The sequence below is a fragment of the Mustela lutreola genome, chromosome 8, assembly GCF_030435805.1.
Source record: "Mustela lutreola isolate mMusLut2 chromosome 8, mMusLut2.pri, whole genome shotgun sequence".
NCBI lineage: Eukaryota > Metazoa > Chordata > Mammalia > Carnivora > Mustelidae > Mustela > Mustela lutreola.
In genome coordinates this window covers 16,631,253-16,657,780 of record NC_081297.1, presented here as the reverse complement: position 1 = coordinate 16,657,780, position 26,528 = coordinate 16,631,253, and the positions used below count along the sequence as shown (strand labels likewise).

At 36.8% G+C, this 26,528-nt stretch overlaps 1 protein-coding gene and 1 pseudogene across 2 annotated transcripts; one reads left to right on the top strand and one right to left on the bottom strand.

The window, feature by feature from the left end:
* Window positions 1-1,179: 1,179 nt before the first annotated feature.
* On the bottom strand, window positions 1,180-26,369 carry ENKUR (enkurin, TRPC channel interacting protein). Of its 2 annotated transcripts, none has more exons than XM_059183903.1 (5): window positions 26,033-26,369; window positions 16,694-16,839; window positions 12,560-12,783; window positions 8,651-8,797; window positions 1,180-1,730 (listed from the first exon to the last, which is right to left on the bottom strand). In XM_059183903.1, exons 1-5 carry the CDS (start codon window positions 26,107-26,109, stop codon window positions 1,557-1,559), a joined length of 768 nt encoding a protein of 255 aa, XP_059039886.1. In that variant the 5' UTR covers window positions 26,110-26,369; the 3' UTR covers window positions 1,180-1,556. The 2 variants fall into 2 exon arrangements, with proteins under 2 accessions (XP_059039886.1, XP_059039887.1); XM_059183904.1 differs by lacking the exon at window positions 1,180-1,730 and adding an exon at window positions 7,430-7,531.
* Window positions 11,845-12,009, top strand: LOC131839937 (U4 spliceosomal RNA; annotated as a pseudogene).
* Window positions 26,370-26,528: the final 159 nt, after the last annotated feature.

Here is a 26,528-nt window from a genome sequence, read left to right as displayed (position 1 = left end):
ATACCTCAATATTATAGGAATGACCACTACAGTGGGAAGGAGGCAGCATTTCAAGGAACCAAGCTGAAGAGATCACAGGCAAGGGGCCAGACCATCAGGTCTTCATTCTGCTCAGAGCTCTTTGGAATAGGAATAAAAACCAAGTCGAACTAGCTGCAGGAATGAACTTTGGCTTTTAGGCTCAAGTACTTGCCCCAAGGTAATAAATACAGAAATGAGGTTCATAAAAAGAGGTGAAAAAAGTTTAAAGTGAGCTTTCAAAAATATTTGTATATAATCATTTTTAATCAATTAAACTTTTGTACAATGCCCTCAAATTCTGTTTGTGAAAAAGCTAAAAATAAATGCTATTTTTTCCTTATCATCCATTAGATAAAAATCAATGTAAGCAGCAGGCATTGTGATAGCTCTGATATATTGTACTTCATGTTTTACTGAATTTCTCTAAGTTAAAATTTCATACAAGAATCTTCTTTTTAGACTTTCCTTATACACTTATTTTGAATTAAAGGCTGCTCGACTTGCATACGCTTATTGCTTAATAAATTAATCATACAAGTGGAAACTTTAGAATTCACCAGATAGGTATGTAGGAAGAAAAGAAGAAAAAGGAACATCCCATTTTAGTGAAACACCTATAGTGAATTATGGAATAAAGCACTTGGAGTAGCAAAGTTCTTAAGTTGGTATGCTCCAGAAGAAGGCTATTCTCTTTGATTATCCTCAGTGACGCATTTTCTAAGTTGTCTTCTTGATTTTATGTTACTGTCTTTACTTTTCTTCCTCCCAACATAAGCCCTTCAGCATAGCTAGCGTTATGGACATTGACGGTGTCTATAGTTGAGAAGAGCTGCAAATGACAGAGGCTATCAGAAATTGCATGCTGTTGGAGTGCCTGGGTGGCTTGGTGGGTTAAGCCTCTGCCTTCGGCTCTGGTCATGATCTCAGGGTCCTGGGATTGAGCCCCACATCGGGCTCTCTGCTCAGCGGGGAGCCCGCTTCCCCCTCTCTCTCTGCCTGCCTCTCTGCCTACTTGTCATCTCTTTCTCTCTGCCAAATACATAAATAAAATCTTAAAAAAAAGAAAAAAGGAAATTGCTTGCTGTTAAATGTGTGGGAATCTTAAGCAGTGTGCAGAAAGCATGGGAGTAGGAAGAAAGCATACGCCACTAAGTCCAATTCGGAATTCTACATGGTTTTTAATGTTGTGCTCTTTGTATCATCAGAATAGAAAAAATTTGAAATTCCGAGAGCTGACCTTATTCTTCAGCGTCCAGAAATGAATGTTTTTATGAAACGAGTGTATAAAAAGTAATGGATCACCTAGAGACTGGAACACGCCACATCAAACCTCCGTTTATATGTACAAAACCTAACACTGGTGAAAAAACATTTTTCTCTCGCGTCAGTAGAATAATTCGATTATCCTTTAATCATTGCCTCAGCATTTTGGTCAAAACTATTTTTATTCTCTTCATAGTATTTTCCCCTTTGAAAGGCAAAGTTTCACTTTTTCCCCCTATGTTAAAATGACTCTATTTTTTTTAAATCTATTATTACTTATTGGCGATATAAATAATTTTGTGCTTTTCGATGACATCAATGTCATGTTCCAGTTGCTTCATTTCTTCTTCCAGCTTCTGCTTGCGGATCTTCTTTGGGATGGAGTCGATGAACACCGAGAGGGACTGAAACTCCTTCTGCACCCCCTCCCAGTTCTTCTTCAGCCCCTGCAAAGGGGAACGAGAACTGTAAATGCTCAGGTAGCTGCAAAAGTAGTGGAAATGGTTAAAAAAAAAATACAGTGAACAGAAATGTAAATAGGTAAAGGAAACTAATGAAAATAACTTTACAAAATGATATGTATTTATCGAGTCCTTGGCTACAGTAACAGAAAATACTGTGCAGAAGCCAAATCCTGTCCTCGATTGTGCTCTCAGTTCCCAGAGGGAGTATTTATTTGCTCTGTTTTTAATGTTACTGTTACTCGTTTTTGCCATTAAATATGCATATGCTGAGTTATGAGTAGTATGAAACTAAGCTCACAGCAAATGCTTCGGTAAAAGCACGTGAGAATCGATGCCCCTGCTTCCCCAAGCAAGACATATTTTTGAATAGGAAGTTATTTCTTATAAAAATTTTAGTTTTTTCCTTTAGAATTTTATAGTTCTGTTGGGGAGGATATGTGCTATGGTGGGTGCTGTGAATTGTGTAAGACTGATGAATCACAGACCTGTACCCCTGAAACAATACAGGATATGTTAATGAAAAAAAGAAGAATTTTATAGTTTTGAACCATTATCGCCATTCATCAAAAGACCAGATTTGGACTCCCATGGCATGTTTGCTTATATTTGACTAAATGGCGTTGTACAAAATGCCAAAATTCAATATAACAGGAGATGATCTTTTATGTATTTTTTCAATATATTAGAAAGAATGCTTCATATAGTCAAGGGGTCTATGCTTTCCATTAATGTAAACCAGAAATAGCTGAGATGTCATTAAATGTAACACACATGCTAATTCAGTAATGTAGTTAATGCTTTATATTCTCAGAAGCTGACAGATTCAAAATTAGGGATCTCTAAGGAGCAATAAAGGTTCTTTTCATCTGCCTGGTCCCCATTTCTCATCACAGTGCACTAGAGGCTCTCATTGACAAAATGGGCTGAAACCTCTAATCAAATTCAAGCTATGAAACTTTCACAAAATTAACACTTTCTGTTATTCACTAGAGGTATACAAATCACTTTATTTACACAAAAACAAAAGGCAACACTGAAAGGTGAATTTCAAATATTGCCTTGGGGCGCCTGGGTGGGTTAAAGCCTCTGCCTTTGGCTCAGGTCATGATCCCAGGACCCTGGGATCGAGCCCCGCATCAGGCTCTCTGCTCAGCGGGGAGCCTGCTTCCCTGCCCCCTGCTCTCTCTCTCTGCCTGCCTCTCTGCCTACTTGTGATCTCCGTCAAAGAAATAAACTAAATCTTCAAATAAATAAATAAATAAAATATTGCCTTGAAAAATACGGTGCTTGAAATCCATGACTAGATATTTAGGTGTAAGACAAGATTAGAAGTGTCTTATATAAGAGTATCTTCATAATAAGCCCTCATAGTACAAATTTAATCTTGTAGAAACTTTTGGGAGATGATAAACTTTCAGTGATTTATTCCTGTGCTTAGGTGGGCCATGATGCTAAGGAGAAGGGACACTGTAAAGACCAGGTTGGCTGGGGAAAAGGGCAACAGATTTTGAACACTTACTGAGTGAGACGAAATGAAAGATTGAAGGAAAAGGCAAGGAATGAGGAAAAACGTCCAGGTTACATGTTAAAAAGAGGGGGATGGGTTAGCACAGTTCTTCAGAGTGTATGAGATGTATTCCAAAAAGGCGTCCTCAGAAGAATTCCTTTTTCATAGCCTTTCATTATGAAACAGGAACTATGTGTCCACAGTGCTCCACAGGGGTATGTACCGCAGGGAGGAAATCTATGCATTTATACACTTTCAAATATCAAAGGTTTTTCATAGCTCCTTAAGTGGTATTTCCACATTACTTGTGGTCACAGCAGCTACACTTTTTCTCTGCAGCCTTTATCTTTTAAAGGACAGTTTGCTTTATCTTCCAGTGTGGACAAAAACCTTTGGATCAAAGTCAACAGGCAGGGATGGGAACTAAATGTAACTGATATATTATATTGACATAGTCTCTCTGCTGTTTTTAAGAATTATTTCTGTTATTTCATAAAAAAAAATCTTTTAGTCATTGCAGGAATAGTGATTTTCTTTTTTTCTTAGTTGACTTTTTCTCTTTTGTTTTTTATTTTATTTTATTTTTTATTGTTATTTTGAGAAAAGCTTCAAATAGGGAGAAGCAGTCATAAAATAAGAAGTGCCTTTGGTTCATGAAGGATCTCATCGGCTTGGGGACCAGGGCAGGGTGGCTCCCCACGCCATCGCCCCGCTCTTTCGACCTCCAGCCTGGTGGGAAGAGAGGGAGGTTGGGGCATTTCTTCTTCCTCTCCCTTGATGCTACCTGGACCTCGTTCTGACTCACGGTGTCTGAAAGCAACACTGCTCAGTAGCCCCCTCTTCCAGGCTCCAGATCTTACCAGGCTCTGGTAACACTGTTTCTTGCCTCTCCCCTTTGAGCCTTGGGTAGTAATGGATTCCCACTGTCCTTAGTCCTGGGGTGCTTCGGAGTTTTTTTGTTGTTGTTGGCTCCGTTATCCCTGCTTTTCTTTTGTAAATAGTTCCTTCCTAATTGCCCTTCAGAATCCTGGCTGGTGGTGCCTTGTATTTCCTGCTGGATCTCAGACAAGCTTCCTTTTGTTACTTTCTATGCACGCATGTACAATGTCATGGGGGAGCACTGGCCTAGGAACTGGCTGATGTGGGTTTTAGTCCCTGTTCGGCTCCTTACTAATTTTGGGACCAAGGGCAAGTGTAAATCAAACTTGAAGTTCACTGATGGTAAAGAGTGCATTTGTCTCACGGACAATAGTATCCCCTGGGCTGGACACAGTGCCTGTTCAAGTGAATGAATAGATAAACAAATAAAGCTTAATATATTTGCATTTTATATCCTCATATGTCCAATGGGAAGTGTGAAATCATTAGACCAGGTGATCCTAGGTATAGTGAGAACATTATTTTATGAAGAATGAGCAGGATGTGGCCTACTCAGGGACATACAACTATATATACTGTCTTATTAGTGCTGTGGGCAGCTCTTACTCAGGTTGGGAAACGTGATAGGGTTTATCAGGACCAGAGCTGATGCCTCCGTTACCATGGTAACTAGAGTACCTGTAATAAGACATATAGGAAGGGTCTGCTATTAGCCTATCAAATCTGCAGTGACCATATTAGGAAACTGAGGGCTGCTTTTCCCCTAGAGCCAAAAAAACACAGAACAGAGGAGCCTTTTCCTTCTGAGGGAAGTTCTTATTCCTCTCTTTTCCTGTGTTGTTGTTTTTTTTTTAAAGTAGAATATTACATTATATCAGTTTCAGGTATACAACATAATGATTTGATATTCGTATACATTATGGAATAATCAGCATGAGTCTAGCTACCGTGTCACTGTACAAAGATAGAAAATGTTTTTTTCTTGGGATGAAGACTTTTAAGATTCACACTTTCGAATATATGACACAATATTACTGACTAGCGTCATCATGGATATATTACATCCCCAGACTTGTTTTATTTTATTTTTTTAAAAGATTTTATTTATGTGTCAGAGAGAGATCACAAGTAGGCAGAGAGGCAGGCAGAGAGAGAGGGGGAAGCAGGCTCCCCGCTGAATGGAGAGCCCGATGTGGGGCTCAATCCCAGGACCCTGAGATCATGACCTGAGCGGAAGGCAGAGGCTTAACCCACTGAACCACCCAGGCTTCCCTGTTTACTAGTTCTAAGAAATGTTTGGAGGAGTCTTTATATATAAAATCACGTCATCCACAAGTAGGGAGTTTTACTTCTTTTCCAATTTGAATGGCTTTTATTTCTTTTTCCTGCCTAATTGTTCTGTGTAGCACTTCCAGTGCTGTGTTGAATGAAAGTGGTAAGAGTGAGCATCTTGTCTTATTCCTGATCTTAAAGGAAAAGTTCTCAGTTTTTCACTGTTCACATGTTGTTAGCTGTGGGCTTGTCATAGACAGCCTTTATTATGTTGATTCTATCATTAAACTGATGATGAATATTGTCAAATGCTTTTGCTGCGTCTATTGAGATAATCATATGGTTTTTATCCTTCATTTTATTACTATGTTATATCAATATTGATTGATTTATGGATACTGAGCCATCTTTTCATCCCCGGAATAAATCCCACTTGATCATGGTAAATGATATATTTAATGAATTGTTGAAATTGATTTGCTAATATTTTGTGGAGGATTTTGTATGATGTTCAACAGGGATATTTACGTACTATGATTTGCAAGCGTATGTTGTGTCCTTGAATTGTTTTGGTATCAGGGTAATACTGGCCTTGTAAAATGAATTTGGAAGGTTTCCTTCATGTTCAATTTCTTGGAAGAGTTTGAGGAAGATAGAAGTTAAATCTTTGAATGTTTGGTAGAATTTGTCAGTGAAGCCATCTGGCCCTGAACTTTTATTTGTTGGGAGTTTTCTGATTACTGTTTAAATCTACTTTCTAGTACTTGGTCTATGCAGATTTTCTACTTCTTCATGATTCAGTCTTGGAAGATTGTATGTTTCTAGGAATTTATCCTTTTCTTTTAGCTATCCAAAATGTTGGCATAGACCTATTCATAGTATTCTTTTATGATCATTTGTATTCCTGTGTTCAGTTGTAATTTTTTCTCTTTCACTTCTGATTTATTTAGGCCCTCTTTTTTTCTTACTGAGCCTAGCTAAAGGTTAATTTAGTTTATCTTTTTAGAGAATCAGCTCTTACTTTCATTGATCTTTTCTAGTCTTTTTAGTTTCTATTTCATTTATTTCCACTCTTTATTATTCCATCTTTATTATTTCCTTCCTTCCAGAACTTTGGACTTCTTTTGTTCCTCTTTTTCTGGTTCCCTTAGGTGTAAAGTTAGATGGTTTGCTTGAGATTTTTGTTGTTATAAAATTCCTTCTTAAACTGTCATCCCATAGATTTTGGTTGTATTTCTATTTTCATTTGCCTGAAAGTATTTTTTTTTTTAAGATTTTATTTATTTAGGGAGAGAATGTGGAAGCAGGAGGAGAGGCCCAAGGAGAGGGAGACAGAGAATCTCAAGCAGACTACACTGAGCATGGAGCCCGACATAGGGCGTGACCTCACAACCCTGAGATCATGACCTGAGCCAAAACAGAGAGTCAGACACTTAACTGACTGAGCCACTCAGGCACCCCCAAAGTATTTTTTGTATTCTCCTTTGATTTCTTTATTGAGCCATTAGTTGTTCATTAGCATATTGTTTAATCTCCATATGTTTGTGATTTTTCCAGTTTTCTTCTTGTATTTGATTTTTAGTTTTATACTGTTTTAAGTGGAAAAGATGCTTGATATGATTTCAGTCTTCTTAAATTTATTGAGACTTGTTTTGTGGCTTAACATATGATCTATCCTGGAGAACGTTCTCAAGAACACTTGAGAAGAATGTGTATTCTGTTTTTGGATGGAATGTTCTGTATCTCTCTGTTAAGTGTGTCTGGTCTAAGGTGTTGTTTAAGGCTGAGGTTTCCTTATTGATTTTCTGTCTGGATGATCTATCCACTGGTGGTTTTGTGTTCTTTTTTTTCAGCATTGGTTAGATATAAAAACCTGGCTTTCATAAAAGCATGTACTTTCTATAAATGGTAGATTCAGAGAGGTGGAGTGCAAGAAGGAGAAAGAGCAAGAGAGAAAGGGGGAGAGAGAATGGACCAAAAACCAGTACTCTGAAAATGACATCCAAAGTCCCACCTCCATTTCCGCTAGCCTTCTTGCCTACCTTCTTCCTTTCTTCTTTCCAGCACACCAATATTTAGCCTCCGTGTTTATACTGTGGCACGAAGTTAGGCACAAAGGAGACTGCTGTCAACAAAGAGACACAGTCTTTGCCCTTAGGTCAGTTCTGCTGTCCAGAAGACCCTCTTACTCTGCAGTTTAAGACCAAGCTAAATCCTTCATCAGATACTCTGCCTTAGAACCTGATAAAATGTTCGATCTCTACCTAACACACACACATACACATACACATCTACATATGTGCATATATACATATCACCTCTCCTCCATTATATGATAACATTATCTATAGTAGAATTTTATCTTATGTCCTTTTTAATATCCTTGAGGCTAAGCATGATACTTAATGCAAAACAGGAATTAGTAAATGTTTAATAATGGTTATAACCTTAATAAAATATTAGGAATTTAAACAGCTTACAAATCTATTTTCAACAGAAGTTTATGTGGACAAAATTTTTTTTTCTGTTTTTAAAAGGTCACTAGAAATGACTTTGTAGAAATCTTTCAAAACAACAAAACAAGAATAAAGTACTAGTTTTACCTCTATAAGAGATATCATTGACTATAGAAGAGTACAATTAGGTGCTTAATAAATACTCTCTAATGATATTGTATATGCTTCAGATAAAAGACTTGCAGTAAACACATAAGATCATATATCTCTATGCCTATTTTATTCAAAATAAAGAAAATATATTTTAAAAAAACCCTAACACCTGCTTATTTTAAAATTTGGACATTTGGCTTATAGGAAAGAAAAAAAAAGTTGGCCTAAGAGCAGCTTCAATTATTCTAGAGCTCCATCTAGTGAAAAATATCTATTTTATGGATATTATTTTTGAAAAATCTAGGGACATGACAAGAAAAATAAAAATGCCTTTTGGCTTTACTTACTCATGTTGGCTGAAGCAGAAGGCGGGCTTCATACAACATTAACTACCCCCAGGAAAAAAAGAAGTTCACAAAATTGGAAACAAAATATTATCCAATAATTCCTAATATAACTTTTGCTCTCCCCAAAGAGTCAGTGTACTGCACATTCTCCTCACCATAACCCAAAGAGAGTGTTCTGATTCAAAGTCAAGATGAAGGCTTATAATAGTCATTGATGGGGGATGGACCCTTCTTTCAGAGATGTTCCAAAGTACTACTACCTCTGAATATAAACTACAGAACACTTACCTGCAGAACGGCCTCTCTTTCTTCATCGGACAGCCTTTTCATAGCTGCTTTCCTAAGGTTTTCCTGGATATAATTATCATATTCTTCTTGGGCTTTCTTAACTTCTTCATTTCGCTTACATATATATTCTGGTGTGACGCCATAATCCTTACAAGGATGTTTCAGAAAAAAAATTAATATTCTGAATGCAGTCTTACATACACGCACATATCAACTAATGACTGGGAGAAAAAGAAATGTTACAGATTTTTTGGAGCAAAGCCTTTGCTCCAAACATGGCAAATTGACAAAATTCAATGTTTGCTTGTTTGTTTTTCTTTTCCCATTGGGAACTATTTGATTCTTGGTTTTTAAAACCATCTGAATTGTTATTGTGGCTGCTTGTTTTTTCTCTTCTGAATGTTTCCAGCACCTGTTCCTGGCTGATGACTCAGCCCTGGTTTTACCTCTAAGAGTTGGCTTTTCTTTATTTCTTTTAGGTGCTTCAGCTTTTACCTTTAAATATCTTGAATATCTTGAGGTCTCTTTTGCAAGTTCTCCTTACATAAAAGAGGACAAATGCTTCCAAAGTATAGTAAAAAACCAAATACACAACGCACATCTGCTTTAAGTAAAAACACTTGGGACGCTAAGGTTGTTTTTGGAATGCAAAATCCATTTTGAAGTTTCCTGGGCTGCTTACAAGGACTGACAGTGAAACAATCTGCTGTGATTTTTTTTCAGACTAGCTGCTATGCTTGATATCACTGCGTACAGAACTTGAACTATACTATTCCTTGTTTACTTTTCAAAAAATTAGAGAATTTACTTGATGCCAGGTATTCTAGTGAATAAGAAAGACAAGGTTTCTGTCCTTATGGAATGTGTATTGTGTGGTGAGAGAAACTCAACGAAAAATAGAGTATAAAATAATATATGTATCAGTGCTTCAAACTGAAGCAAAGAATAGTAAGGGGAAGAAAGAAATAGGATCTATTTTAGATAAATAAGGAGCTCAGTGAAAAGCTCTCGGAGGAAGCAGCTGTTAGGTGGTAGGATAGTCATTAAAATTATTTGTAAAGCTTCTGGTTCTTCTCCTTCTAGGCAGTTGATGAGACAACACTTTGCCCATCCACTTGAAGTAAGATGTGATCATGTGACCTGACTTGCCCAGTAATAGTGCAAGTAGCCTCTGTCCCTTTTGGGTAGAAGCCTCAAGAATTAATAGATGACTTGCCATGTTCTTTTTCTACTCAGTATAATGATGGGAAATATTTCAGTTTGCCTGGGTCTTGGAATGAGGACAAGAAGAAGAGCTTCCAACCCTTAATGGACATGGAGCATAAGCAAACAATAAAACTTACTTGCTTTTAGCTGCTGAAATTGGGGTTATTTTTTTTACCAAAGCATAACTTAACCCATCCTGGCTAAAAAAAAAAAAAAAAAAAAAAAAAAGGAGAGTTTGAAATCCTAGCTATAAGTGTGTTCTGGCAAGTTGCAAAACACTCTATAAATAAATTCTAAGTGCACAGTATTCTGGTAAGTTAGAGCAGTGGTAAATAGTCCAATTCATTTCAGGAAAAACTTCATCACAACTAAGTAGTTACTGATGCTCATAACAATGATTCTGAGTCATCACCAAAACATTAAATTATATTGGGCATATTCTGTTTAATAAGGGGAATAACGTAATATATTTTAGGAAGAAGAAATGTCTTGCACATGGCTAAAAGCTTCAGGGATCTGAAATATTCCCAGTGCTGGACCACTAAGGGCTAATGCATATTCTTAATGTTATAATTACTAATATCCACTCTTTATGGAACTTTTATTAGGTTCCAGATAGTGTATCAAGTACTTGATAGATTTTATATCATTTAATTCTCACTACAACCCTGTGATAAATCTAGTAACGTGAGAAAGATCACAGAGTTAAGTGGCAGAGACAGAATTTGAGACGAGGTCTCACGTCCGTTGCCGTGGACCTCAGGCAATCATCAGTGCTTCTGTTGGTTTTCACAGATGGTTTCCCATGGCACAAATGCGCACACAATATTTTACTGGAAACTAAAACACGAGGTTCCTTCACTTTTTAAAAAATAGCATTGCCCTTTAAAGACTTGATCTCTCACTTACCATTAATAGGTTTTATCTTTTTTAAAACTTTATAATTTCCTTCACGTAGGATTTTATTTATTTATTTGAGAGAGAGAGAGAGAGAGAAAGAGAGAATGAGCAGGGGAAGGACAGAGGGAGAAGCAGATTCCCGGCTGATCGAGGAGCAGTATGTGGGCTCGAACCCCGGACCCTGAGATCATAACCAGAGCCAAAGGCAGCTGCCCAACTGACTGAGCCACTCAGGTGCCCCAAGTCTTAAAAACGCAGCTCTGATCAGTAGAGAGTAAGCTGAGAAAGTCCTTCATGAGCCCTGAAGGCCCAGCCAGCAACACCAAGAGTCTAATGGGTGCAGAGTGTTTGCATGGCGTGGTAAACAAGCACCGGGAGGCTAACTTAATATTTTTCTGTCTCCATGACAAATACTCTCAATTTTCTCTTCAGGACAGAAAATTTATTGAAGTGGACAGCTTAGGCAGAAGGCAGCCAGAAGGAGGGGCAGAGCGTGGGCAGTTGGTGGCATAACCAGCAAAGAAGAAGTGTTTTACATCCTAGTGGATAAATAATGGTTTGGAAGTTGCCTTAAAGAGCCAGCCAGAAGAGTGAAATTTCTGTTTTTCCACCCCCATTGGGACAAGGGCTATGAGAAGCCTTCAGGGCACCCGAGGAAGTATTCATAGAAGCCGGAAATAACTTCATCGCCACGTGCTGCCAACCCTTAGACACCTGCTAAGGTCTCCCGAAAGTGTCTTAGCTTAATGAGTGACAGGAGTTTCGCAGAGAGTAAGTGTACTCTGACAACAGCTGTGAGGTTCCTGTTTTGATTTTGAGCAGGCGTTGGATTCATCATGGTAGATCCTTGGACTACCTCCATGTAAACCCCTCATACAGCACTATTGCAATTTCTGTTTTTCCTCTTCCTTCCTTCCTTCCTTTCTTCCTTCTGTCCTTCCTTTCTTTTTTGCCACAGCTTATTGTTATGGATTATCATTCTTTAGGATTTTGCATTCATATTTTACTACATGTGTTCCAAGCAGTTTTACACTGTGTAAGCATACAAAGTAAAATAGGTTTTGCATAAGGTATTTTTGTAAGCTCTTAGCTTTGCGCAGTGGCAGTATCGTAGCCAATGAGGTTTATCCGAGGCGCGATTATTGCTAATTGTAAGCTCTTTAAATTTTAAAGATCTTCTATATCTAAACAAACTGAAGGTCCTATAATTTTCAACAATGAAATTGTATGCCTCTCTGGTAAGCACCTTTTCAGATAGAGATGAAGGTCCCAAAAGGATTAGATTATTGTACAGTGCTTTTAAGGTCTGCTTTATTCCAGACACATTCAAGTTGAAATTGTAATGTGACTCATTTACACTACATTGATAGGATGGATGACTCTAAAATCATCTTCCTCTTCATTTTTCCTCATTCTGTTACCAAGATATTATAACCTAATGACTAATATCAGGACTTTCTGAAAGGTTATTTCTTAGTAATGACTCATAGTAATGACTGTGCTGTTCATGAAATTTCCACCACACTAAAAATTGACATCTTTTAGAGGATGTTTGCTGTAACTGTTGAATATATGAAAAGCTGAAATTAAAGGAAACAATGAGAGTTTTCCTCTACTGGACTACGTGATGCTATTAATTTCAAATTCCCCATAACTTCCTCACATTAGATTTGGACCAAACACGGGTTGTAGAGGAATAATTTGCCCAGTGAGAACGCTATTACTAATAATATAGATAATCATTTTGAACACCATACTTAAATTATTTGCATTTAAGGTCTCATTACTACATCACAAGGCTACCTTTTTATTGATGTATTTTGGAACTAGTCCAGAGGTTTCAAGATCATGCTTGTCTCCAGTCCTTTTGTCAACATAAATTGGCTTAGGCTTTTTAGCCACTCCCATGATGACATCGGCTGCATTTGTATTTATAAAATTTTTTTCACTCTGTATTCCCATAACTGGATGCTCAGTCCTCAGGGGCACGGGAGGCTTTTTGGGCTCATTCCGATCAAACTTTTTTTCTGTTAAACACAACATTTTCTTGTTAATATTAAATTATAAACATTGCTATTCAATATTATTTATAATATCTTGATATTTTACCACTAGTATATTAGAGGGTTTTTTTTTTTAAAGATTTTATTTATTTATTTGACAGAAAGAGACAGCAAGAGAAGGAATACAAGCAGGGCGAGTGGGAGAGGGAGAGGCAGGCTCCCCAGTGAACAGGGATCCTGAAGCAGGGCTCCATCCCAGGTACCCTGGGATTGTGACCTGAACTGAAGGCAGACACTAAATGACTGAGCCACCCAGAGCCCCCCTAAGAGTTTTATTTATAATATATTCAAATATTTAGGGGAACATCAGTAATCATAAATGCCTCAAATTAAGCACAACACAATCATTTAGTATATTGAAGAACAATATCCAAGTCTAAGGGGAGAAGACAAGCCCTCCCAATCATCTGCTAGCTAACTAGTATATTTTTACTAGCTAGTGTGAAAATATTTTCTTACAAAGCTATCAATAATGTGTTTAGCTTTTTCATTGAAAAAATTTCAAAAAACTTTAGAAGTCTTTTCTAAATACTACCAATATTACTAGTAACTTTTTCTTCAGAGGAAAGTTACTATCAAGTCACCAATAAGTCAAACTTGATGAAAGTCCAGGAATTATGGATTTTTTCACTAGAACTCTTATCAGGTATGAAGATCATGTAAGAGCTTTGTCCCCAACATCAGCTGAATGAGTAAAAATTAGCAACTCAGCTGAAGTTTCCAGTTGGCTCCTCCCTGATTGTTCCTCACTTCCTAAAATTACTACTATCCAGAATTCCTCTTATTTATTTCTCTCTACCACATTGTCTTCATTAGCAGCAGATGAGACTGGCCATTTCTACACAGCCTCTTCAATGTGACCGTTCTGACTCATCTATTTTGATAGAACCACCTCAAAATGGTTTGTAAGAATGCAAAAATGTAAGAGAATTACAATTTATTTCCAAGAACTGAAGGCAGCAGCCATCTTGACAAAACTTTACCCACATCTTCACCCCTCACAATTACTAGGTACTTTGCCTTTCTTCATTGCTGTGCTGTTTGAATTTTTATGAGTTTATGTCACTTTTACTAGCAGGAAAAAAGATATTATTAAATGTCTAAGGACTGGATTAACCTCTTGTTATGAGCTGAATTGTATGCCTCCCAGTATTCATCTGTTGAAGCCCTAACACCAGTACCAAACACATTTCTATTTAAGCCACTCTGTGATACTTTGTTATGGCAGCCTTAGCAAGCCAACACTTCTGATATTAATTCTACACATCCAGAAATATCATAAAGGAGTTTATCATAAACATCACTAATATTTATTCATTAATTAATGCAATATATTTTTGTTGAGAATTACTATGTCCCCAGTTAATGCTCCAGGAACTGCAGATGTAGCAATGAACAAGAGACAAGTCCCTGTTCTCGTGGAGTTTACATTATAGGGCAAAAAGAAAAAAATGCATTTTAATATGTAGACTATAATGTATATGCTTGCTTGAATTATATGTGAAATTGTTTACTAACTCTGACCTACCAAAATAGTATCTTCCGATTTATCTATTAATGAGATGTGATGAGCAATGTTAGAAATTGAATGTGGAGTTCCTTTAAAGCCTGGAGCAGAGAATAGGGGCTCGTTGTTACAACCCAAAGAGCTTCCTTCAACCAGATACACTCAACCCAATGAAGCTTGCAAAATCTGTTTGCTTAAAAACCCAGTTACTTATCCTCTTGATACTTACATTGAAAATATTTAGAGACCTAATTATGAATTGACAGTGCATGCAAATGTAAATAGAAGGAAATCTATAGCTTTAGAAATGTATATAAGAGGTAAAGCTGAATTCTAAGAAAATGAGGAAGCAGTTTACAAAGACTGATAATTCATTCTTAGGTGCGTAAGTAGAGTAAATCACAACCCTTGATTGGTTGTGGTTGTCCACTGGGTGGTGCCTATCTTTCCCTTATGTCTCTTTAAACATCATCTTTTCTCTCACCCCAGGCATAGAGGTTGGCAATGGGGTAAGCCTTGGAAAATGGGATGTCTTTCCACAAGGTATTCGGGAGTTATGATAATAAATCTGAAAACCAAATGGTTTGTTTTCTTACGGTCATATCAAAGTGGCAATGTCAACACAGCCTTGTTGTCATGCAGACATTCTCGCAACTGAATTTATAGAAATGTTCATGTATCTGTTAAGTATTGTTCAGTGTGTCTAGCAAATTCCCGTCTTCAAAACTATTGAGTTCAAAATGACAGAATATCCAAAAAGAGACTTGAAGTAGCCTTGCTCTATATTACCTTTAACTCATTGGATTCAACTCTTGCAGCAACCGACCTTCTCATTATTCATAAGGACAATATTATTTTGTGGGTTTTTTGTCCTGTTATGAGGGGAGAGATAGACTTCTTCCCCTTTCCCTTATTTGATATTTAGGATTTATATAGTTTGGTATTTGTGTTATATAATGTGCTTAACTCTAGAGAGGATGCATGAGAACCCAAGTAATATCATCGAAATAAACTAATTCCATTTTAAGGTTTTCCAGTGTTCTCAAGTGGTTGTGGGTCACAAAATACCAAGCCTCCCCCCGAAAGAGATAATAGAGACTTTTGAAAGACATGAATTTATGGAAGAATGTTATACTTCTAGATTTGCACTTTCCATCTTTCCTGATAATATCCTCATCCTTTGTCATGGCATTATGGGTTATGAGGGAGGATTGTGGGATATAAAATATTGCCATAGGGAGAAGTAGTTCACTTTTGTCAAAAGGAACATCCTAGCTGGGCTTGAGATGTTGCATTATTTCCTTGATGCTAACTTTGTGAAAGAGAGAGACTAATTTCCCTCTCCTCTTTATTGTCCTAAAACATCAGGAAAGACAAAACCAGGATGGGAAGAAACTGCTTTCAGGCATACATACCTGTCCATTTTCCAGATAGCCCTCTCCCTACTATCTATATACTCTATGACCATGATTAATTACATAATTTGCAAGGCCTAGTTCAAGATGACAACATGGAGCTTCTTGATCAAAAATTAAGAATTTCAAGAGGGCAAAGGCAGAGCATTAAACCAAGCTTCTAAGCACATGGCCCTATGTGACCGCACACATGCCCAAGAAGCTGGATTTGTCTCCCAGTCGTTCATGACGGCACCCCCATTACACCGGCCTCATTTACTGTCCAAATGGTCTTAGAGATCTGGGAGAGTTAAAGCCCATGCCTGATAGTTGCTTCAACTGGTCTAACAGTTGCAATTCTCTTCTCTTGCAGAAAAGACGAGACGGATTTAGATGCCAGGCTATCTTCTCACTAGAGTTTCAAACTCTTCTTATAATCGTTATTTGTTACTGAAATTGTCTGGCTAGGAACTAAGATGGTGAGGCCTGTGGGGCTGGAGGTGGGGCTTTATTGGATAGTCCAAGCTGTAGGTCAGATGCTTGCACATCAGAGGGAAAGTCTATTCTGGGGACGACTTAGTATTCTCCACCTTCTTTTTCCACTACATTTTCTACTTCTACTTTCTCCTAGAATGCCAGATTCTGTTAAATATGAAGTAAACCTCTCACCTATGAGCATTTAATATTCATTGGCAGTAAGATAGTTCTAGTTAAATGATCTGTTAGCACATTTAACATTAAAAAAAAAAATGATAAAGGGGTGCCTGGGTGGCTCAGTGGTTTGGGCTGCTGCCTTCGGCTCGGGTCATGATCTCAGGGTCCTGGGATCGAGCCCCGCATCGGGCTCCCTGCTCCGCAGGAAGCCTGCTTCCCTCTCTCTCTCTCTCTCTCTCTGCCTGCCTCTCTGCCTACTTGTGATCTCTGTCTGTCAAATAAATAAATAAAATCTTTAAAAAAAAATGATAAAACCTACGAGGTGGTAGAGTTTTTTCCTTTGAATGTTTCTTCAGGAAATCCTTCGGAGAAGGTACTTCAACTTTTGGTGGTCCCATAGTCTTCATTGCAGTTTTATGTTTTTGCATGTCCTCTTTTACAGATGTCTTAAAAATGGAACTATACCTAAAGTTAAAAAAAAAAAAAAAGTTGTAACATTTGTATTTCCAGTAAAAGTGATCTCAAGTTTAAGTTGTACACTTTTAAATATATGTAAGTCTATATTCATTCAGAGACAGATGTAAAGTATAATTATCTGAGCCCTGTCTATCAAGCACCATTGATGGAATCTTAGAGAGGTGCCAGGGTCAAGATTATAGTATTTCGTTGTTAACATGTGAACATGTGATGTCACCTCTCCCACTCCTGATATTGGTGCACCGTGTCCTCATTCTCTCTGCTGATCAGTTTAGCTGGGCATTTATTTCACTGACCTTGTTGCTGTGTTTCTCTAACGTTCACATGTTTACCATTTTAATGATTTCCACACTTATCTTTGTTATTTCTCCTTATTCTGATTTAATTTGCCCTTTTTGTTTTAGTTTCTTAAGGGGCATGTTTAGGTATTTGACTTTAAACTTACTAGTTTTCTAATGGAAATATTTAAAACTGTAGGATTCCCTCCAAGCACTGCTTGATAGCTGCATCCCACAAATCTTGATATGCTTATTCTGTCCTTTTAATTCAGCTCAAAATACTTTTTTAATTCTCTTCTGATATCTTCTTTGACTTAAGAGTTTCTTTAGATATGTTTTGTTTAGTTTCCAAATATTTGGGGATTTTCCAGATGTCTTTCTGATTTCTAATTAACTTGTGTTTTGTACAATTTCAATCCTCTTAAACTTTCTGACCCTTGTATTATGGCACAAAGTATGGTCTATCTTGGTAAATGTTCTATATACACTCAAGAAGAAAGTGTACTGGCTGTTGCTGGCTGGAATGTTCTATAAATATCAATCAGGTCAACCTGGTAGTGTTTTCAAGTGTTCTTTTAATTATGGAGAGATGTTGAAATCTCTGACTACAATTGTGGATTCGTTCTTCTTTTAGTTTTATCAATTGTTCCTTCATATATTTTATTTTTATATAATTTTTTATTTTTTATAAACATATATTTTTATCCCCAGGGGTACAGGTCTGTGAATCACCAGGTTTACACATCACAGCACTCACCAAAGCACATATCCTCCCCAATGTCCATAATCCCACCGCCTTCTCCCAAACCCCCTCCCCCCAGCAACCCTCAGTTTGTTTTGTGAGATTAAGAGTCACTTATGGTTTGTCTCCCTCCCAATCCCATCTTGTTTCATTTATTCTTCTCCTACCCACTTAAGCCCCCATGTTGCATCACCAGTTCCTCATATCAGGGAGATCATATGATAGTTGTCTTTCTCCACTTGACTCCACTCCAAAACTGCTAGAACTTATACAGGAATTCAGTAAAGTGTCAGGATATAAAATCAATGCACAGAAATCAGTTGCATTTCCTTCATATATTTTAAAGCTCTTTTTGTAGGTTCATAACATTTAAAATTATTACATCTTCTTGAACTGACCACTTCATCATTATAAAGTCATGCTATTTATTCCTTTAAAACTCTGTAGTTTAACACATAGACCAGTGGAACAGAGTAGAGAGCCCAGATATGGACCCTCAACTCTATGGTCAATTAATCTTCAACAAAACAGGAAAAAATATACAGTGGAAAAAGACAGTCTCTTCAATAAATGGTGCTGGGAAAACTGGACAGCTATATGTAGAAGAATGAAACTCGACCATTCTCTTACACCGTACACAAAGATAAACTCAAAATGGATAAAAGACCTCAAGGTGAGACAGGAATCCATCAGAATCCTAGAGGAGAACATAGGCAGTCATCTCTTCGATATCAGCCACAGCAACTTCTTTCAAGATATGTCTCCAAAGGCAAAGGAAACAAAAGCGAAAATAAACTTCTGGGACTTCATCAAAATCAAAAGCTTCTGCACAGCAAAAGAAACAGTCAAAAAAACGAAGAGGCAACCCATGGAATGGGAGAAGATATTTGCAAATGACAGTACAGACAAAAGGTTGATATCCAGGATCTATAAAGAACTCCTCAAACTCAACACACACGAAACAGGCAAACATATCAAAAAATGGGAAGAAGATATAAACAGACACTTCTCCAATGAAGACATACAAATGGCTATCAGACACATGAAAAAATGTTCATCATCATTAGCCCTCAGGGAGATTCAAATTAAAACCACATTGAGATATCACCTTACACCAGTTAGAATGGCCAAAATTAACAAAACAGGAAACAACATGTGTTGGAGAGGATGTGGAGAAAGGGGAACCCTCTTACACTGTTGGTGGGAATGCAAGTTGGTGTAGCCTCTTTGGAAAACAGTGTGGAGATTCCTCAAGAAATTAAAAATAGACCTTCCCTATGACCCAGCAATTGCACTATGGGGTATTTACCCCAAGGATACAGATGTCGTGGAAAGAAGGGCCATCTGTACCCCAATGTTTATAGCAGCAATGGCCACGGTCGCCAAACTATGGAAAGAACCAAGATGCCCTTCAATGGACAAATGGATAAGGAAGATGTGGTCCATATACACTATGGAGTATTATGCCTCCATCAGAAAGGATGAATACCCAACTTTTGTAGCAACATGGACGGGACTGGAAGAGATTATGCTGAGTGAAATAAGTCAAGCAGAGAGAGTCAATTATCATATGGTTTCACTTATTTGTGGAGCATAACAAATATCATGGAGGACAAGGGGTGTTAGAGAGGAGAAGGGAGTTGGGGTAAATTGGAAGGGGAGGTGAATCACGAGAGACTATGGACTCTGAAAAACAATCTGACGGGTTTGAAGTGGCGGGGGAGTGGGAGGTTGGGTACCAGGTGGTGGGTTATTACAGAGGGCACGGATTGCATGGAGCACTGGGTGTGGTGAAAAAATAATGAATACTGTTTTTCTGAAAATAAATAAATTGAAAAAATTTAAAAAAAGAGAGAGAGAAAAAACACAACTCTGTAGTTTAATATCTACTCTATCTTATATTAATAAAACCACTTCAGCACTCCTTTGCTCTGTGGCAACACAGTGTTTTTCCATTCTTTGACTTTTTACTTATTTTGTGACTTTATTTTTAAAGGTTTTTTCTTTTTTTGGGGAACACAGAAATTTAATTCTTTCTAAAGAAATCTCTTTTATTTGTTTAGACCATTCATATCTGATGTAATTTTAAAAACACGTTTCTGTTTAAATTTTCCATCTTGCTATTTATTTTCTACATACCCCTTTGTTCATTCTTCCTCTTTTTATTTTGTCTTATTTTTTACTTTTGTTTGATTTTATTTTGTGGACTTTCTAAAGTTTTACAATATACATGTTTAATTTACCAAAGCCTACCTTCAAGTAACATTATACCATGTCACATGCAGTATAAGAACCATACAAAAGAATATTTGCATTTACCCCCCACCTTTCTCCCACTGTTATATTTTACTTCAATGTGTTATAAGACTCATAATTCATTGTGATTATTTTCCCTGTAAAAAGCTAATTACATTTTAAATAAATTTAAAGAGAAAAATAATTTCTAATGTTTACCATATTATTTCCCATTTCCGGTGTTCTTTATTTCATTGTGTAAATCCAAATTTCCAATTAATATTTACATGTGCATTAAGCACCTTGTAAGTTCTGTCTTCCATTGTTTCTGATGAGATATTTGCTATCTTTCTTTTTCTGTATGTGATGTTTCTTTTTCCTTTGGCTGCTTTTGAGGTTTTTCTCTATTTTACTGGTTCTAAGAAATTTGATTGTAATATCCCTTGGTATGGTCTTCTCCTCCACCTCCTCCTTCTCCTTTTTCTTCTTTCTGCTTGGGGCTCATTGTGATTCTTGTATTTGTGGATTTGGAAATTTCATTCACTTTGTCAAATTTTAGCCATTATTCAAATATGTTTTCTGTTTACTCATCTCTCTCCTCTCTTGCAAATCTAATTATACTTATGTCAGGCTGTTGGATATTGTCTGCAACTCATTATTCACTGTTTTCCTTTTCACTGTTTTCCTTTTCAGTTTTTTTCTTTTATTTTGTATTGTTCTATTACTATGTCTTCAAATTCAACAATATTTTCTTCAGTGTTTTAGCTACTGTTAATCCCATCCATTGGACCATTTTCATTTTAGAAGTGGTATCCTTTATGTCTAGAAGTTCAGTTTTGGTCTTTTTTTTTTTTTTTGGTCTTTTTTTATCCTTCCCTTTCTCTCTGTATCTTGCTCATGTTTTCCTCTATCTTTTTGAATACATGGAGAATATTTAAAATAGTTTTAATGGTCTTGTCTACTAATTCTCTCATTAATGCCATTTCTTTGTTTGTTTGTATTGACTAATTTTCTTTTGGTTATGCATTATATTTCTGGGTCCAGAAGAGCTTTGAGTCTAGTTCTAATTTGGCTCCACTACTGAGGCAATATACTTTTGAGCGCACTACTCAATGCCCTGTGCCTTAGGAGGTGTTTCCACTTTGGCTGGTGGGAACTCAAACTTTATCTGACTCTACTACCTTCTGTTGGTTATTTCTCTGACCTCCATAGTTTCATTGCATACATGTACTGTCAACCAAGACTTCAGAAAAATCTTCTTGTATATTTCTATAGCTCTCTCTCTCTCGCTCTCTCTCTCTCTCTTCAGTTCTCTCCTCTCTGGTACTTTGTATCTCAGTGCTGTGAATTCTACATGCCTTGATTTCCCCAGACTCTGAACTCTGTCTCCTTTAACTCAAGGAACTGCTGGATTTTGTTTAAATTCTTCTTCCCTGGACTTTGGCCTGGAAACTCTCTAAGAAGATTGTTGGGCAATTGTGAGGCTTGTCTCTCTTCTCTTAGAGATGACTGCTTTGTGCTGCCTATTGTCCATTGTCTGAAAACTATTGTTTTACACTTTTTCCCCCCTAGTGTTTTAGTTGTTCAAGGTGAGAGGGTAAATTCCATATTTGATTGGAAGCAGAAGTTCAGCTATACCACTTTTAACAACTTATTCTCTTCTAACTTAATGTTGATAAATTTGTTTGGAGAAACATTGAATTATTTCTTGCTTTTAAAGACCTTTCCTCAATCTTGAGTTCAATGGATAGGGATTAATTATGGTGTAAACTGAATGAGTTTATTAGATACCTTCAGAAAATAATGTTCAATCCAAGCTTGTGCCTTAAATTTCATTGCAAGTTGGAACTGGCAGATATTACCTCTTGATTAATAAAATTATTTTCCTTGTAGTAAGAAAAGAGTGTATATACTCTCAGCTCTTTTTAATTTTCAATCTTGTGATTCAATACATTATTTTGTGAGCTGAAATCTTGCCTGTTTGTTACACAAAACAATACACATTATGCTATTTGAGCAATTTTTTACTTTTCCAAATTACAAAAATAGAAAAAAAGATGGAAACTAATAATTAGACTTTTCCTCTATCTCTTCAATCCATTTTCCAAATAAATTGAGTTTTCTATATTTCTATTTATGTATGAAATATAACTTGATTTTTAAAACTTAACATGATCTCTTTCTATATTTAGACATGTAAAGTTTCTTTTCTTTACAAGAGATGAAAAGAAGTGTTATTATTACGGAAGTATGCAAAGACTGGACAGCCAAATTAAAAATCTGAATAACAATTTCTAACACTAGTTATAAAACTCTGAGACCATATATTGGCACAATGGGTATTTTAACATAGACTTTCATTATGCTAAAAGCAAAGACTTAGAGGTGCCTGGGTGGCTCAGTGGGTTAAGCCTTCACCTTTGGCTCAGGTCATGATCTCAGGTTCCTGAGACTGAGCCTCGCGTCGGACCTCTCTGCCCAGCAGGAGCCTGCTTCCCTCTCTCTCTCTCTGCCTGCCTCTCTGCCTACTTGTGATCTCTCTGTCAAATAAATAAATAAAATCTTTAAAAAAAAAAAAAGCAAAGACTTTGGAATATTTTTTACATTCTTTGGAATATAAGTTCATTTTAAAGGACTACTGCTTTCTCCAATTGAATTATTAGCTACAAATTGTCAGCAAAGTAGATAAGTATCTCAAGAGAAAATGACTCTGTCATCCTAGATTTCATAATAGCCAAGATTGCTTAGCAAAGTTAGAAACATAACTAGACTTTAAACAAAGAGATGTTGCAAAGCCTCAGAAGATGTAGATTCAACAGTATGGAAATTGAATAAAAGGAAGGATAGTCCAAAGAGAATGAGGAGCTCTGAAAATGAAATTCTAACTACGTGTCATAGCTAACATCAATGAAAACCAAAAAGCCTTAAAAAAACAGCCAACTAGTGGGTGCTTACACATTAAATATTCCTATTTTTAAAAACCATGCATCAATGGTGAGTCTGACATCAATTTTGGAAAGCATCTAAAAATCTGTAGAGAAGCAATGACTAAATGAGCAATATGGAGTTTCATGTCACTGAAATGAACATCATTTTAAAAAAAGATTATGTGACTCATAAATCAGTCAAGTACCTTAGAAATAATATACATCTTTATGTTAGCAAAGCCTCTTATCCTTACTGATAAGGTAGAGACATAGGAATTGATTAATGGATGCATATGGATGACTGATTATACCCTCAAAACCAGGATTGCTGTCAGCCTAAAAAAGAGGGGTCTAGTAGCCTACTAAAGTGCCAAGTACTTGTCCTGTTCAATGGCAGATGGAGATATAAAAGACATACTTGCTAGATTTGCAAATGTCACAGAGCTGGGAAGGATGGTTGAGAGAATATACGAAAGACTCAAAGTTCAAAACGGTGTCCATAGATAACAATGAATTTAGATCAAAAACAATCAGTTACATTAATTATAGAATGGTAGAGACCGACCTTAGTCATAATTCATGTGGAAATTTCAATGTGAGGCAATGACAGGGAAATGAATGTCAAAATGTTAATGAGTGTATTAATAAAAGTGTTGTGCTGCAAGGGAAGAGATAATGGTGCCATGGGCTGTCCAGTACACACATGGAATATTATCTTAAATAAAAGGGAAAGACAGAATGATTGGAGACATCAAGTAACTGGAGCCATCAATAGAAGGGTGACAAATTTGGTGAGTATCTTGGAAACCATCTCATGCATCACAAGCAACTGAAATTTTGAAAATGGATTCATGGCTTCCCATTGACTTTAAAACACTGTTATATCTTGAGTTCCAGCTCATTAAGCTCAACTAAAAGAGGATGCCCTTCACCCCATTTTCATTACATATATCCATTTCCTAAGTTCTCATTTAGTTATCTGCATCTCTCATTAGGGTTTCCAATAATATATGATTTTATTGTTAGTCCAAATGTTAATGTTTATACTGTAGTGTCCCAAGGAGACTGTAACGTCTGAGGTGTGGGAGATCACAATGCAGTCAGTTTTTGAGGGATGCACCTCTTTGTGAAAGCTGGACAGTCATCTTGCTAATCTTGCAAAGAGCTGCAATGAGCTTTTTTTTGAAGCTGAATTTGCAACTCAGTAAAGCAAATAAGTCTTGTAGGTTAATACATTTCTTTTTAATGATTAATTCTTACTATTAGTAAGAGGATTGGGTCAGCGCAAATAGTGTGGTGAGAGGAAGGTGTTGAATGTGTTATGTTCTTTTTTTAATATATTGGTAGTTTATATATTGGTGGTTTTATTTATTGGTGGTCTAATTATCAAATTAAAACCTTTTCAGGGTCATTGTAGTGTAGGTTGTTCTGGATAGTCTCACTCTAACAAACAGAGTTCTTTGGCACCACATTTGGATGCCTTCTATTCCCTTCACCCGAGTTCCTTTTTCCTACTTATTCCTTCAGAGTCAACCATGGAGTTTGTGCTGTCACTTCCAACATTTGCCAAGACATTCTCCAAGAGCAATGTTATACACATAATAGGGCCTCAGTTATTGCTTGCCAAATGAATAAAGATTGTGCCTATGAAATTTCTTGAAAAAATTACTTAGATATAGTAAAGGCACATCTTTAATTTACCAGTGAACAAAACACATATCTAATAAAATTTCTTAACGTTCAAATTCAGTACTGTATAGAAAATACAACCTACCAGTGGTTACACAAAGGAGGAGATTTATCTAGTACAACATACAGGAATTTTTTACCAAAAATTCATTCAGCAATAGTTAATTTGCATCCTCCTCATAAACTCTGTAATGCCATCACATTTTACTTTACATTCCTCTTTCCGTGCTCAATTTGATTTTGAGAAGCTAACGGAAAATAATACAGGTACTACTCTTGTTAAAACTAGACTCCCGGGCTTGAAATGGAAGGATTTGCCCACTTGATGATGTTATGCACCCCAAGTAATTACTCAAAGGAAACAAGAGATTATGTGGATCATTTAGTTCGTTTTGCATGTCAGAAAACAAATGAAATTTTATTCATTATTCCCAAACCAATGGGTTTCAGAGCATGCTTTTTATCCTACTGCTCTTTCAATGTGGTTTTGACCTGCATCAGCAAAAGAACAAAAGGTAAAAAAAAAAAAAAAAAAAAAAAAGCAAATATTTCAAGTACTAGGAGGACTAAGATTTTCTGCACTAGCTACGTTCTTTCCTCCCCATAGATTTACATAAGTTCTAAACCCCTACACAGGAGAGTAACTGAGATATTTACTTTAGGGTTAACTTTTTGAAATAATGGGAAAATTAAGGGGTCCTAATACCTAGGTAAAAATTTTAACTCAATTATGTATTTTGGGAGCCTCCACCCATCTACTCTTCCTTCTATCCAGCTATCCGATCTGGAAAAGAACTTAAAAGCTTTTCTGTTTTGTTTTACCAATCGAAAAACTGAGCTTCAGAAACAAATAAGAATTTATACTTGACAATCATCTCAGAAACAAGTAACTACTATCCCTTTAGAGAGGAAGCGGTAGTGTAGAGAGAAATAAAACAACCAACTCCTGAAACCAAGTAACAAGTATCCTAGCAGAGGATAATATAAATGATTTTTTTCTTTTCAACAGCAACAAGACATTTTACGTAATTTTATATCTACGTCATGTACGAACAATTAGAAAATTACAAAACAATTACATATTGTATTAATAGGTGTCCAGGGTAATAAAATGGCCCTCTCTGTGAATTGTGAGATGTGAAATACCTAGATTTTGCAGCCACTTCCTTATGAAGATGACACCAGAGACTACTTCACTGAGACAGAAATTTATGTTATTTTTCAACGTCATATGAGGCTCAGTTAATCCTGAAATGGCATAATTATTCCCTATTCTTGTTTCAGGTGATAATCGTTGCTTACCCACATACCTAGGAGGCTGGGGAGGCTCCTTCCAGTCAATGGGTATGAGGTTATAAATGCTTTCAGAAAAGCAAGTTGTATCCATGGCCACCAAAATGACTGCTTAAAAATATTTTTTCTCCCTATACCAATCTCTCTCTTTCTTCACTGTTACCCCTTTCCTTCCCTACTTTTGTCTTCTCACAGAACTAAGGTTTCTCTCTTTCACCTAACTCCCCTTTGACCTCTTCTTAGCAGCTCTCTCTTGAGAAGAAAACAGCCCTTCTAATTCTCGCAGGGTTGCTTAGCGTTGTTGACGGCGTGGTTGCCTTGGAAACAGTTGCTAGGCTACGGGGAAGTGGAAGGCAGCACGGTTTCCTCTCTTCCCCCTGCAGTTTTTCTGCTGGAGTTCAATATGGAAACCACTGTTTATTTGTGCCTTTGGGAATAATAAGTTGAATGGCATCCTCCTAAAAACGCGCGTTTCTATCTCTGCATATTTGGAGAGACACATAGACCCCACGA

Excerpts from the sequence above, each read along its gene's own strand:
- ENKUR (XM_059183903.1), bottom strand. The coding sequence starts at position 26,109 with ATGGATACAACTTGCTTTTCTGAAAGCATTTATAACCTCATACCCATT. Across the intron at positions 12,784-16,693 it reads GGAAAAAACTCTACCACCTC|AAAAAAAGTTTGATCGGAAT; the intron begins GTAGGTTTTATC and ends TGTGTTTAACAG. Across the intron at positions 1,731-8,650 it reads AAAGAGAGGCCGTTCTGCAG|GGGCTGAAGAAGAACTGGGA; the intron begins GTAAGTGTTCTG and ends TCCCCTTTGCAG.